A 14,538-nucleotide genomic window follows, 5' to 3' on the forward strand; every position below is an offset into this window, starting at 1 on the left:
ACCTCTACTCAGTAAATCTTTACAGTTCACAGCACTCAAATGTATTTAATCAATATGGATGGGAGAAATACCTGTAGAAAAGTGAATGCTGGCATGACATTGTTCAATGATATGGATTTTGCTATGTTGTGGTTACCGTTGTGCCTCTGCACTGTGTTATCTAACAGTGGAGGCACTAGCAGGCCATAAAATCCTGGCGCGCAAAAACTCTTTTGCATAATTTAAAAACTCCAGTAACCCTTTGCATTGTGTTAAAATTTCACGTTGAAGGGACCAAAAGAAACAGTCAAAAATGATCAATTTTCTATATCATGATATCACATTGTTACTGTCCAGATAGTTAAAGGTATAATGACATGAGTTTCAGTTCATATTCTCCACTGCTTAGCTGTCCATTATTCCTGTGTTGCGTTGTGAGTACCACAAAGTTACCAAGCAATGTGAGATCAATTTCAAAGGCACAGGGCAGATAAAAAGGAATTATGTGGCTGTCGTTGTTGTTGTTGTTGACCCTTAAATGCCCTGTGACCCTGCTGTGAGCATTTTGTGTCACATACCTTGGCCTGCTGTTAACATTTCCACAGTGATCCTGGAACTCTTGTGCTGTGGCATTCCTGGGAATACTGCAGTCCGTCCTCACAAATGCCCGCTCGCTGAACACACACACTTCTGTGTGTAAACACTGAGCTAAAAATAGAGCTATGTGTGTCTGTGTGTGCACATTTGAGGGAGGGCAAATGAAGGGAGGCTGTGGAGAAGCAAGAAGCATCCATCTGGCATTCTGCCTTTGCCCTAGCCAATAGCAAGGACTTGCAGAAAAAATGAAAAGGGTTAGATTTTTTAGTAAAGCAAAGATTAAACAGGCAGGGCTTGACAAGTCATTTTAGTGCTAATGAAAATGAGAAGTAGTGATTAAAAATAGTTTATTTCCTTTGCTTTCCTGTGCTGGTCAGTGCAGACAAGTTCAAACAGTTTGAGCGACAGCAGATAAACGGCTGTGTGGTTCAGTTTCATAGGGACTTCATATGAGCTATTTGTTTTCAGTGATCATGCCAGGTAGGAAGAAGGGTACAACACCTAAAGATTTCTCCACCATAGGAAAACAACAGAAGCAGAAAGGAACGTTCCCGCTCTAGCTTGTCTACACCATCTGTAGCCATCTGTTGTTCTCTGTTGTTGAGGACATTGGATTTTGTGAAACATACTGTAGCCAATATACTGTACTGTATTTTAGTAAGTTTATTTCATGTAAAAAATGTATTGTTTTTTTGTTTTGTTTTTGGTTTTCAGTACTAAGTTTTGATTCTTGGCCAAGAATTTTCATTTTGGTGCATCACTGTTAATAATATTTTTAACTTAATTTAATAACTTTTTTTTTTTAATCAAGTAAAATTGTCATGTTAACTGTTTTTGCTCATCAGTTTGATTTGTCTGTAGGTAAAACATGGTGTGTTAGCCTATAAAAGTAAGATTTAAAAGTATAATTAGATTTTAGGTTAGAGCAGTGAGAGCAAGCTGTTCATTTTACAGCTGCAGACTCTCTCACTCACATATGTGCCCATATATTGACCACTACCTGTGTTGCTGCCTTTGCAGTTACAAATGTAGAAAGTTGACTCTTCTTCCTCATCCCTGTGCTCTGAGTGAACAACGCCTATAATACAGGCTTGACATTATTTATTCAGTATTGTTCTGCATGTGTGGTGTGATGATGTCTTACATATGCGTTGTGGCGATATACGCACCTGTGTGTGTGTGTGTGTGTGTGTGTGTGTGTGTGTGTGTGTGTGTGTAAGGAATGAGAGGGAGAACACAGCAGGAGATTTAATGTCAGAGGGAGTACAGGACTGCTGTTAGTCGTCCACAGTATAGATGGATCTGTTTGTTAGGCTGTTTGGATAGCTGCCTTTCTAAGTGAGATGCTTGTCCCGACGTGAATAGTTACACTTTAATTGAACCTCGGCTTGGATAAATATTTGTCTGTGTTCAGAGCATCGTTTTCATTCTTGCACAGATTTGCAGCATCACTTACCACCTTGAAAATGCCTTATTTGTTAAGAGTAGCCTCAGTTTGTTTGCATTTTGGCAAGAATGTGAAGGATAACTCACCCAGTAATGTCTGCGTCTGGCAGAACTTTGCAGTGTTGTGTCTCGGGAGCTCAAGAGGGCAAGATGAGGACTTGCGTTCAAAAGACTAGAAATTTAGGTCTGAACATAATATAGCATACGCTCTACAGTGCACTTGTGACAAGAGACTGGGTACGTTTTCAGTAGTATATAGTAGCAGACAAGGATGTGGTATAGGTTCGATGGAACTGAGAGGGGGCAGTCAGAGGGGGTGACGGGTGTAATTGGCTGATACTGTGCACACGTTCCTCCTTCCCTTATTGCCTGTGTAATTCCTCTTTTATCATACACCAGGTGGTTAAGACCAGCGAAACTTGCTTAGACCACAGAGTGAAATACCTGTGACAGAGCTGACAAGTGTGGGCTGTCATTTTGTTTTGCATTTCTCTTTTGCATTTCTTTTTAATTTCATATGCCTGTTTGGTATGAAAATTTTGTAACTGATACCAATTTTAATCTTAAAATTCCTGTAACCAGTAATGTTTGCTGATATAATTTTACATGTTCAACGATTAAACAACTTTTGTCATACAGTACTTTATTTGCTAAACGTTCTCACTTGTAGTGTTTCCAAAGAGACTGGCAAGAGACCGTGAAATCACTAAAGGGCCCATATCATAGAAAAACACATTTTCCTCGCTTTTTTGAAAGAAGAGTTTAAAGTAATGTGCATTTGTTTTAAAATGTATGATTCACTACCCAGTCCATACAGTCCATTTATGGAAACTAAGCTGCAAACGGCCCATTTTGAATAAATTTTTTCTGTGATTTCATATTTTTATCTTTTCAACTGTTCAGCCTCCAGCAGATTAGCCCCATGCATTCGTACTGAAGTTCTAAGGAGTGTTTTAGCTCTTAGTGCTTTATGAATGAGAGACAATACAGGGCAGCCAATCAGAACAGAGCTCATTTATCTTATGAGTCTTAGATACAGTAACAAAAACAGCCTGTTAATTCAAAGGGATAAATAGAGGTTGGAAAATGATACTGTTACATGAATTAAGACCATTTTGGTGCATAAACCCATGTATGTTATAAGGGAATAAAATAAACTAAAAATGATGATATTGTCCCTTTACAGTTCTAACAGTGATTCTCCTGATGTTAGAGCCACATGTACATTACAACATAAATCAAACCACTTAAATATCACAAATATTCAATATAATGTTATAAAATAATAAAGTTATAATTTGTGTCTTATAGCCATGATATATTGTTTGCACCCTGTTTTTCCACATGCGTTTTTGGTATAACCTCTCAGTTATGGACATAATTAGGGAAAAGGTTGGTTAGGAAATAACTATTAAGAAGCCTGTATTTTGTTTTTTATTAAGTACCTTTGCATAAATCTATATACTGGAAGATTAAGTATCCTTTCTTTCCTCATTTTCTCTCCTGCAGTATGAATTGCCATGACTGCTGGTGCAGGCCAGGATTCAGAACCCAAGCAGAATCAGAGTCAGAACCAGCAGCTCCATCCAGCTGAAGCACTTCCTTCACCCAAAACACCAGACGTGCCTTTCATAGGTGGACACACCAGCCCATCCACACAGCACCAGGTGAGCCTGCTCAGCACACAGCTGCACCTGCCCGTCTTATTAACTTTCTCTCTGAGAAAGAAAAAGGTGTTTCTTTCTCACACCATATCACTGTAAAGAATATAGAAAACTAAAGTTTTTGGCCTGAAGAAAGTGAAAGATTAACTAGGTCTCCGGTGAAGTGTCAAAATCACTTAATAGTAATAGTAATTAAAAATGCTGTTTATGTCCTTCACTCTCCTGCGCTGGTCCTCCAAGGAGCATTCAGACAGTTTTAGCAGCAGCAGACCAGAAGTAAACCTCTTAAACACGGTCCTCTGCAGCTGTGTTTTGTCTTTAACTTACATGCTTCGTGGCATTAACTAATATAATGAAATTATTTTACGGAAATCACAGAAGTAATACTTTTCGTAATAAACTTTTTTAACCACTGATTTTGAAAGTTGTTACTGAGACCGTAGTAAGCTAAACACCTAAAAAAGATGGTTCTTCAAAGGTTCTTTACTGAAGAAAATGGTTCTGTATAGAACCATGAACAAAGAATCCTTTACATGATTAAAGGGTTCTTTGTGTCGTGAAAGGGCCCTTCAAACTGATGGAGAATGTGCTGTAGATGGTTCTATGTAGAACCTCTTTGAAGAGGGTGCTATGTAGCACCAAGAAGGATTCTTCTATTGTAACAAGCCTGACATTGTAACAGTGGAAGAACCCTTTTTTCAAATTATAACATTTACTTTTGTACAATGCAAATGCAGAAGAATGAATAAAATGCAGGTATTTGTAGCACAGTAGCCCAGGATTCTACTCTTCCAGAGTAAATATTGTCAAATATCAGTTTGAAATATCAGCAAAATCTAAACATCTGTCCAGGGCTGATTATTTTAAGCAATTATCTGTTGATACCAATATGATTTAATATCATTGTGCATCCCTAAATAGAAATATTGTCATTGGGGAGAGGGAGGGTGGAGCTTCCTATTCTAAGCAGTTTCATTGGTTTCTATTAATTGGCTCTTATTTTTTTTATATATTTTTTTTCATACGCAGTTTTTTTGTGTGTTACACTATACTAAATGCTAAATGTTTGTATTTTACATGTTTAATAGCTACGTAATACACAATATGTAATAAATGTTAGGAAGAGGTGATAAATTGTGAGTCACACTTACTGCTAGACTCTAAAAGGTCTGGTATAACAGCAGGAGCCCACAGCATGAAACGATTAGAAATGAGAAATTCTGAAACTTCCTGTGCATACTTATGCAACTAGTCATTTATGCAGTTATCTGCACAAATATAAAAAGAGTCCGGCGTACCCACAGATCTAGAATGTCTCTCTCATGTGTTTATTAATAACTCTGATATGCAGTAAACAAACTTTTTGGCTCAGGGCTTTCTGGTCGTAGAGAGGTCTTAAAGGGGCGTTCCACACAAAATCCACAAAAAGGTTGATATCTACTCTCTTTGATATCAGTGGAAAAACATTCTGTAGCTGGGCACAATAACAGCTATCACAATAACAGTTGCTTTAGCTTAAGAAAAATAAGCAGGGCGGTTAGAAAAACAGTACGTTTAACAGTCAGACTGACCTACAACATCACAACAAATCTATATCTGCGTAATATTTTATTCTGGTTTGCGTAAATTATTTCTTTAACCTGTTTCTTTTGTGACAAATCTGATTTCATTTTGACCCTAAATTTACCTTTCATGTTCTTAGTGTTAATTCACAATTTTTTAGTTCAGGCAGAAAAAGGAATCACCTGTTCACACAGGAATCAAATTCTGGATTTTGGGTGTGATGCTCCTTTGAATTCCCCCAGCATGGGCATGATCATGGCTAAAACTGTAAACTGCTCACAATATCTCTGTTGCTACAGTGCAGGGTGAAATACAGCCCCATTAAACAACAACTTTTTAAACCATTTAAGCATCAATTTAATCATAACATTCATTAGCTGTTCTTTACATTAATTAGATTAGATTACTTTTCTACTTAAATACTAGTAGATAATCAATAAGGATCGAAGATCAATAGATTACAAGTTCAATCGTTATGGCGCTGGCATTTTCTTGTTGTTGTCACTTGCACAAATAATTACCACTGTTACGGCTGGTACATAGTCGAAGGCCTTGACAAAGTTTCTTTTTGACTGTATGCCACACAGTAGTTAAGTTCCAAGCTCATTCATTACTGTACGAATGAGTCCTCTATAGCCTGTTTGTTAGTCTTTTGCTCTCACCACCATGTCCCATTGTGATTAATGTTACTTTTCAAGGAGTACTTTAGTCATACTTTGAAACTGGAGCTAACCCAAGTAAACAGGTAATTGTTGTAGTATTGCTATTGGAAAGTCAAATTTAGGTTGTCAGCACCTTTTACCTGCTTTGGAAATTGTAAAATGCCCCATTCAGAATTCCTTTACCTTAGAAAAGCTTTACAGTCTTTCCACCTGACTTCAGGAGCAGAAAAAGACATCCTATTGTGTATGCTTTGTCTTATTTTGAGCCACTGATACGCACATTTATCTTATTAATACAGTACTGTGCAAATATCAGAGACCACCCTTCATTCATTTCATTTCCAGTCAAAATGGCCATTAAGTAAGTGTTTTTTAGTAGCTATTTCTGAAAAGATTAGATAAGATAATCCGCCCGCAAACGAAAATAAGTGAAATAAACAAACTAGAGTTTCCAAAAGTTACAGAGAAAATGGGGCCCATGCAAGACCTTGTAGACCATCAGAAAGAGAGAGAGAGAGAGAGAGAGAGAGAGAGAGAGAAAGAAATCAAGCTCCACTCTTGCTTCAGATCTAAAACAATCCCCAGGTGTTTCTGTCCATCCTTCAACTGTGAGAAGACAACTTAACACTATGAGGAACCATTACTGAGAAAAGGAAATTGACAAAAAAAAACAAGAGAAGCTGCTGGTGTTCTCAGATCGTTAGACTGACCACCCCAGGGTCCAGATCTCAACATCACTGAATGTATTTGTGATTGTTTGGATGCTGAGAAGCAGAAAATGCAACTTTTGAGACTGGACTTTGGAGACATAGAAACACATCCCTGCAGATTTATTTGAAAAACTGAAAGCCTGTCAAAGGCAAAGACTGGACACACTAAACACTGAAAAAAAATGAATATTCAGTTAAGCCTTGCTGAAAATGTTGAAAAATGAATAACTTGTACTTAACAGCCATTTTGACTGGAAATTAACAAATGAAGGGTGTTCTTTGTTGCACAGCACTGTATAAAGTAATGATGTACAGTTAATTATGGTTGAATAATCAAATTCCATATTTTAGAGAGACAGTAGGAGGCTATCAGTGAAATTGATTTACAGATTGTACCTGAATTGAATTCCTCTGAGAGGCACTCCTACAGCACACTATTTCTAGATCTTGCTAGATTACGAACACTCATATTATGTAACTCGATTTGCTAAATCCCCACTGAGCGTGATTTGGCACCACAGCCAAGGGCACACAGAACAACCTGCATAATGAAGTAGCACTCACTGAGGCTGAAATATGTGTTATTCATATAATGAGGTGCAGTATATGTGGAATTTCGTTTTGGTTTACTTGAATTAATTAATTATAAATTAATTATACATTAATTTATAAGTATTGTCCTGAAGGTTAAAAAGGGATTTTAAAGGCTGTAAGTTTTCAAATTGTGACTTGAATTGATTAATAATGCATTAAACCACCATTATGTCTCTTCAGCAAAGTGGAGAAGAGGACTACATATCCCAGAAGTCTTTGAGCAGCAGGCTTTCCAGGACCTCTCTAGGCAGCACCCACAGGCTGAAGAACATGCAGTGCAGGATAACCCTGTTAGACGGCTCCGACTACACCTGCACAGTCGAGGTGGGTAGGGTCGGGAGCGGGGGGCCCCAACAGGTGGGGACAGACAGAATAAGACTAACCGGGGACTTTTTAGTTTATTTTTCAGGACCAGTGAAATGAAATTGTTAATGAAATAGGCATAATAACAGGAGAGGTGTATAAAGCGAAGTATAAATATGAAATATAAAAATGTGTAATTATTGTTATGTTTATTATTTTCTAAAAATTAATGTTATGGAATGTTATTAAGTGATGAGTAAACAACACTGCAAAAGTCAGAAATCACCCTGTTTATTTAATTTCACCCTATTTATTAAATCAAAGGAAAGTGAATGGAAAAAAATGAAGTTTACAGAACTGCACACTTAAAATGATGGTTCTACAAGGGTTCTTTAGTAAAGAAAATGGTTCTTTATAGAACATGAACACTCAAAGAACCCTTTGCATGATTAAAGGGTTCTGTGTAGCACCAGGTTCTTCTATTGTAACAAGCCTGACATCATAACAATAGAAGAATTCCTTTTTTGGATATACAAGCAATGATGATTGGTTGAATGATTAAACATGAAAAATGAAGACTGAAGACCCTTCTGACTCGTGTTTTAGCTTTAACTAAACATTTCAGCCTTAAATATGCAGTGTGCCTCAGTAAACATGTCGCAGGTTGATTTATTAAGTTATTTGTTTTCTCCCTGGAGTCGACTTATGAAGGCCTTGGCATAAGCTAATTAGTTGAATCAGGCTGTTATAGGAGGGCAAACACTGACGGTACTGTGACCCTGTAGGGCCAAGGTTTGACACCTCTGCAAATTTAAGATAAATTGACTCTATATCTCAGTCTATAGCTATCCCTATAGCTCATAATACACTGACCTGGTGGGCTCGACAGCTTATTGATGTTCTTTGGGGGGAAAATAACAGTTGTGGTGCAGTTGGGGTTAAAAGACTGGTATACTAAGCACTGCTTAACTCAGATCTCCTTAGTGCCAGGGTGGATTTCAGCAGGAGATTACTGAGTGTTTGTGAGAGTTTGGAAGTCAGGGGTTTGGCTTTGGGAAGATGTCAAATACTTTGATGTTGTGGTTTAGCTTCTGTGTTTAGCTCAGAATTGAGTCTCTTACAGTTGACCAGACTGAAAAAGTGGTAAACCGGCATGTTCTGGTTGAATTATAAAGGTTCACTGCATCATCAAGGAATTAGTTGTGTTGTGATTATTTTGCTACATGCAAAATATAGATCGCAATATATGAAAAAACACACTGGTGAACTTGTAGGTGACAAATTGGAGAGGATTGATGTAACAACTTCATGATTAGCCTTCAGTAGATTTGGTCTGTATTATTTTGTTATGATAAAATGAGACCAAAGAACATCTGTAATTGGTCAGGTTGCTCACAGCACACAACAAAAAATTCAGTGATTGATTAGATATGTTGCAATTCGAAGACTTATATGATATCAGTATTATGAATAGTATCATGAATTGCAATAATGATTAACATATGATTCATTTTACATCCCTAATACACAGCAGTCAGGTCTCTTCAGCAGAAAAGCTTTACCTTGTTTCCAAGCCTGGATGCATACAGAAAGTCTAATCTGCCAAACCAGCTTAGTCTTTGTTCGGAGTCCCACTGTTTCCCCCCACTGTTAGCTTTGATATCCCAAATTACGGTTGGCAGTTTTGTGCACAATCAGCTACATTGTCCCAGTTTCATGATTAGCATTCTTTCTAGCAGCATTGCTAATTGGATTGCAGCTAGTACTGCTGTGTGAACAAGTTATATGAAACCATAGTGTTCCTAGTTGCTATGATTCTGCATAACCCAACGGATATGGAAATACAAGGAATCTTTGCAGCATCTTTTGCTCTTTTTCCATGACTTTAGTGTTTGAGAAGAATATGAGCTGGGCTAGGTTACTGGTGTGGAGTATATTTAACTGTAGTATCATATGCCTGGTTGTTCATTCCAGTTGTGAGCAAGCTCAGAAGTAATGGGGATTATTTTGATGGGACGTGGTGTTGCTCTGACAGTAGCTGTTCCTGTCAGATTAGCTGACTGCCTTCACACAAGTTAAACCACAGCAGCTCAACACACACCTCTGTGTGCATGTTGGATGATATTTAGGTAGACATGGATGGGCAGGAGGGAAGAACTCAAGACCAAAACAAAGTTGAGACTTTGAGAGAAAATAGGTTTCTTTTTTCTAAAACACACCACCTATTTAGAAAAAAATGAATGCAAGACGCTGAACGTAGTTACAGAGAACATAAATGCATGACTGTACGTGGCATTTTAAAGAGAAATTTGACCCATTAAACCATCAAAGCATTCATGTTTGTGAGTAGGTTAATGGTCCTAAGCACTATTCAAGCTGGATTAATTTTATCAGAGTCATTTGTTAGGTAATTTATAACCGATTTCTTTAAGAAGACGTTTCTGTGTAATCTCTGTTTGTCACAAATGGAGTTCAAGGTCATACCCCAGAATTGTTTGTCTTTGTTACCCCACAGATGTGATACTAAATAAAAAAACAACCCAGAACTACCATTACTTGAAGAGATCCAGGTTCAGTCAGTTAAGGAAGGTTATTCACTCTGGAATTGTTGCTTATCAGTCTTAGGAAACTATAGACACTTTGTACTGGATTAACATTATGGATCTTTTCTGTGATCCATTAAATTACAGAGCTTTAGCAGGTACAAATAATCCAGCTTCAGTGGGGCTTAAGCTTTGCTTTACTGCAGTTTAATTTAGACTGACTTTCAAAATCACACATCACCACTTTTACCCTTGTGTTATTAATACAGAGCTCTGTTCTGTATTGTGTCAACAGAAGAAGGCCAAAGGGCAGGTCCTTTTTAATAAAGTATGTGACCATCTCAATCTCCTAGAGAAGGACTACTTTGGCCTCACGTACCGCGATGCAGAAAACCAGAAGGTACAAGTCCAGAGTTTATCATTACTCTTCACCCTTATCACTTTTCTTTTTACCTCTTTTCCCAGAAACCATAAAATGCAATCTAAGCCTGTTGTGGATGTCCATTTGTTCGGACTTGGATTTTAATATTTTTAATTAAATTTATATTTTATTAATATTTTGAATTTATATTTTTGAATGCTGTTTAATCATGTTAACAAAAATATCAGTTGAGTCACTTTTCATTCCGCCTCAAAGTGGCCTACAGAAAAGGGTTAATGTCTCTCTAATAACTTGTAACTTTGAATTATGTCTTTAATTCACATAAGTTTGTGGTTTCTTCACAGAACTGGTTGGACCCTGCCAAAGAACTGAAGAAGCAAGTCAGAAGTATGTCACACACCTGTTGCAGCATCTTTGAAACCAATTTCAAATCAGCTCTCTGTCACTTTATTACAGCAATGCATCTGTGTTAATGTCCACTGAGCTTGAATGTCTCTGTTTTGTTCATGTGTTTATTAGCTGGTCCCTGGAACTTTGGCTTTAATGTGAAGTTCTATCCTCCTGACCCAGCACAACTCAGTGAGGATATCACCAGGTAAGATTCAGTGAAATTATTCACTCTTACACACTGGCATGCATGAGTGGAGAAGCTGCAGGAGCTTGAGCCCCGGCCCCTTTTGTCTCAAAATGAACAGCGTTTTTTTTGATTAGCTCTAAAGGTCACTGAGCAAAACCTGTGTAGAACTTAAAATTGTCCCTGGAGGGCAGATACAGTTTGGTGGGTGGTGTCCATAATTAGGCAATAAATATACATAATTACAAAAGTCCACGTTACAGAAGCAATATAATATAATAGTAATATAATACTAGCCCTTTTGGGGGTCTTGGATTGTCAAAAATGGACCAAGCTTCATGGAATTTTAAGCTGGTGTTGGGTTTGACCAAAATTTCCCTGCCTAGCTACCTGAATTGGTAGTCACAAACACATTTACACCTCCAGTTATACTAGGCTAAAGTTGGCTACCTGTTTACTAGTTTCTCATTTTACTTCTCCCTTCCACCTTAAATGGTGCAGCAGTTACATTCTGCCAGCTCTACTTGTGTCATCTAAGTACTGCTTGATTAAAGGTGGATCAGAAAAATCAAATTAGAAACTAGTGAAGAAGCAGCTAACTTCAGCTTCGTCACAGTGACCTTGGTCATTCCCGGTTGAGGATTCCCTCCGTAAACTAATGTCTTACATTGAATCAAAGTCCAACCCATGCCAGAAAATAAAGCCATTAAAAAGCCTGCTGCTGTGAGTTGTTTACATTACCATGGTTGCAATCACCATGCAGTCTGAATCAGTCCTGAGCAGGCAAAGAATTGGAAAAGATGAGGTTAGTGTATCGTTTTTTGTTTCTGGATGATCATAATAATAATAATAATAATAATAATAATAATAATAATAAGACAACATTATATTTAGCTCACCAGTAAAATTATTGGTTGGATAAAGTGTTTGAATATCACATTGTTACTGTTTATTTAAATGGGCATTTATTAGAATTTGGTCTGTTCTTGGTTCATGAAACAAGTAAAATGGACTTAAACATTACTTTTGTATAATTAAAATTACATCTGCATTCAGAACACCACAGTATTACAATAACTGGTATTATTATTTTCATATACTGACAAAATCCTGATATGAACTTTTCCAGAAGTTCCCCAACAAAATTCCCCTATTGAAACCCCTTAGCCCCTGCCCTCGCCAAAGTCTGTGCACGCCACTGCCCTTACAGCTACTTTTAAATTGTTCATAGTAATCTCTGGGTCAGAAATGCATATTAGAACATATGATTTGACGGCAACATACCTTCCATGAAGACATCGCATGCTCAGATTCCTTAGAAACTTAATAAAGCCTGGAAAATACACACATAGACGTATTAAACCGTAGGGATGGGCTTATTTAGGGTTTTGTGTAGTTTTTATTTAAAAGGCACAGTCATATGCACGTCTCTCTCTTCCTTTTAATGTTGCTGTCTCTGTTTAATTACGTTACATTCAGTTCAATTCTGTAGACTTTACTGTCATCTCTATGTTTACTTTTACAAGAAGTTATGTATTAAAAAAGTAGTGAATTCTCCTTCTCTCTCTCTCTCTCTCTCTCTCTCTCTCTCTCTTTCTTTCTTTCCATTAGGTACTACCTGTGTCTGCAGCTGAGAGATGACGTTGTGTCTGGCCGTTTACCCTGCTCATTTGCCACACACTCTGTGCTGGGATCCTACATTGCTCAGTCTGAGATTGGTGACTATGACCCAGAGGAGCTGGGCGGTGACTACGTCAGTGACCTCCGCTTCGCCCCCAACCAGACCAAAGAACTGGAGGAGAAGGTCATGGACCTGCATCGCAGCTACAAGTAAGTGGAACACTCACTTGTAGGCGTGTGAAATGCATCTGAAGGTGGAGATTGTACTGCATAGAAAAATATGTTTTGGTGAAAAAGTCCAGTAGTCCAAAATTCCAGTTATTGGTATTATGTAATTATTTCCTAATTTTTAATTTAAGCATTGGGATGTTGGAGATTTACACCTCTGCTCACTACTATGTCCACAGTGCCCTAAACGTCATAGTACCCACCCATATCCCCAACCAAATAACCATTCATTGTGCAAATACAGGCAGTAGCTGATTGTATGGGCAATAGAGAATACACATTAAGACTACACACCAAAGGAGGGACGCATACCAGTTTATATGGCCAACATGCCATAATAGTTTTGTGATAAATGAAACTGCAGTCACCCCTATAGTGCAGTAGATCTATTCCAGTCCTTTGTGGTTGTCCTTTCTACAGAGCTTTTCACAAGGACAACACGTGAGGACTGTGCTTTGTGTGTGTATGGCTGAAAGAATAAGTGCCTCATTCATTTATTAATGAATGGATATGTACAACTGAATGTGTGATTACACAAAGCTACACTGTGAGGTTTTCACAGTGTCCCTTTCTGTCTGCAGTCCACTGCTTTGTTCTCTAAGGAGTCTATAATATCTCAAACACAAGTGAGGACTGTGTGTGCTGTACTGTTAACTGTTGCTTTCATAAACATGCAAAAAAATTACCATAGCTTAATGAGAAATGTTACTGATTAGTGTTCTTAACCTCTTTGCTAGCTTACTGACACTAATTTTAGATGACCTTCTTGAGCTTCTGATGTGTCTGGCTGTGGGCTTTTTATTGTGTAATGTATCTCTCTCTCTCTCTCATTCTCTCTCTCTCTCTCTCTCTCTCTCTCTCTCTCTCTCTCTCTCTCTTTCTTTCTCTCTCTGTCTCTCTCTATCTCTCTCTCTTCAGAGGAATGACTCCTGCTGAGGCTGAGATGCTGTTCTTGGAAAACGCTAAGAAGCTCTCCATGTATGGTGTAGATCTGCATCATGCCAAGGTGAGACTGGGTAATTTACTTAAATCACACAATTTAAAAGAATGCACCGACGTTTTCTCACATTTTTCTCTGTATCTTATTGTAAAGTGCAAGGGATGATGTGATACAGACCTGTTTCCCTAGAAAAGAACAGAAAACCCCTTGACTTCAAGTACACTTGCAGTAGAAGCCAGTGGGCAGTTGCTGAATTCCATAAAGAAACATTTGACCATAAAATGTGATTCGACATTCGACAACTCATTACACTCTACCAATACAGGTCTTAGACATGAGAGAATTGATTAGTCAGCTGTGGATGATGATGTGGTGCTTTTTTGTGAGCTTTTAGCAGAAAAGTTGATTGTTTTTCAATCTAGAAGCATGAAGCACATTGCAAAGGCTAGAGGAAAAGGAGTTTCTGACAGTTTGAAAAGGAGTTTCTGAAAGCTTCATTATCCAGTTTTTGCAGGTTTACAGGTTCATATGTTTAATCAGAATCTTCTTAAAAGTGTTATACCAAAACGTCTTCTTTTCCTAAACGTTTTCTGATAGTATTCAGCAATTGCCCAATGGCTATTATTTGAGTCAACAGGCTTTCTGTTCTTTTCTAAGCACAAAGAAATGCGTGGTTAAAATGCTACATATGTGGCAGATAGAGATTTGGTCGAAAAGCAATGGAGCAAGACTG

At 37.8% G+C, this 14,538-nt stretch overlaps 1 protein-coding gene across 8 annotated transcripts in view; it reads left to right on the plus strand.

Annotated features, from left to right (window-relative positions):
• Positions 1 to 14,538, plus strand: part of LOC118797268 (band 4.1-like protein 3) — a 64,383-nt gene that overhangs the window by 25,196 nt on the left and 24,649 nt on the right. For 7 of the 8 annotated variants that reach the window (XM_036556557.1, XM_036556561.1, XM_036556558.1 and 4 more), the window contains 7 exons: positions 3,532 to 3,689; positions 7,396 to 7,539; positions 10,357 to 10,461; positions 10,788 to 10,830; positions 10,963 to 11,038; positions 12,629 to 12,847; positions 13,784 to 13,871. In XM_036556557.1, coding sequence (XP_036412450.1) covers positions 3,543 to 3,689; positions 7,396 to 7,539; positions 10,357 to 10,461; positions 10,788 to 10,830; positions 10,963 to 11,038; positions 12,629 to 12,847; positions 13,784 to 13,871 — 822 coding nt within the window. In that variant the 5' untranslated portion in view covers positions 3,532 to 3,542. The remainder of the gene's footprint in view (positions 1 to 3,531; positions 3,690 to 7,395; positions 7,540 to 10,356; positions 10,462 to 10,787; positions 10,831 to 10,962; positions 11,039 to 12,628; positions 12,848 to 13,783; positions 13,872 to 14,538) is intronic. The other variant, XM_036556564.1, reaches the window with a different exon arrangement.

Source organism: Colossoma macropomum, unplaced genomic scaffold (assembly GCF_904425465.1).
Source record: "Colossoma macropomum unplaced genomic scaffold, Colossoma_macropomum, whole genome shotgun sequence".
Classification (NCBI taxonomy): domain Eukaryota; kingdom Metazoa; phylum Chordata; class Actinopteri; order Characiformes; family Serrasalmidae; genus Colossoma; species Colossoma macropomum.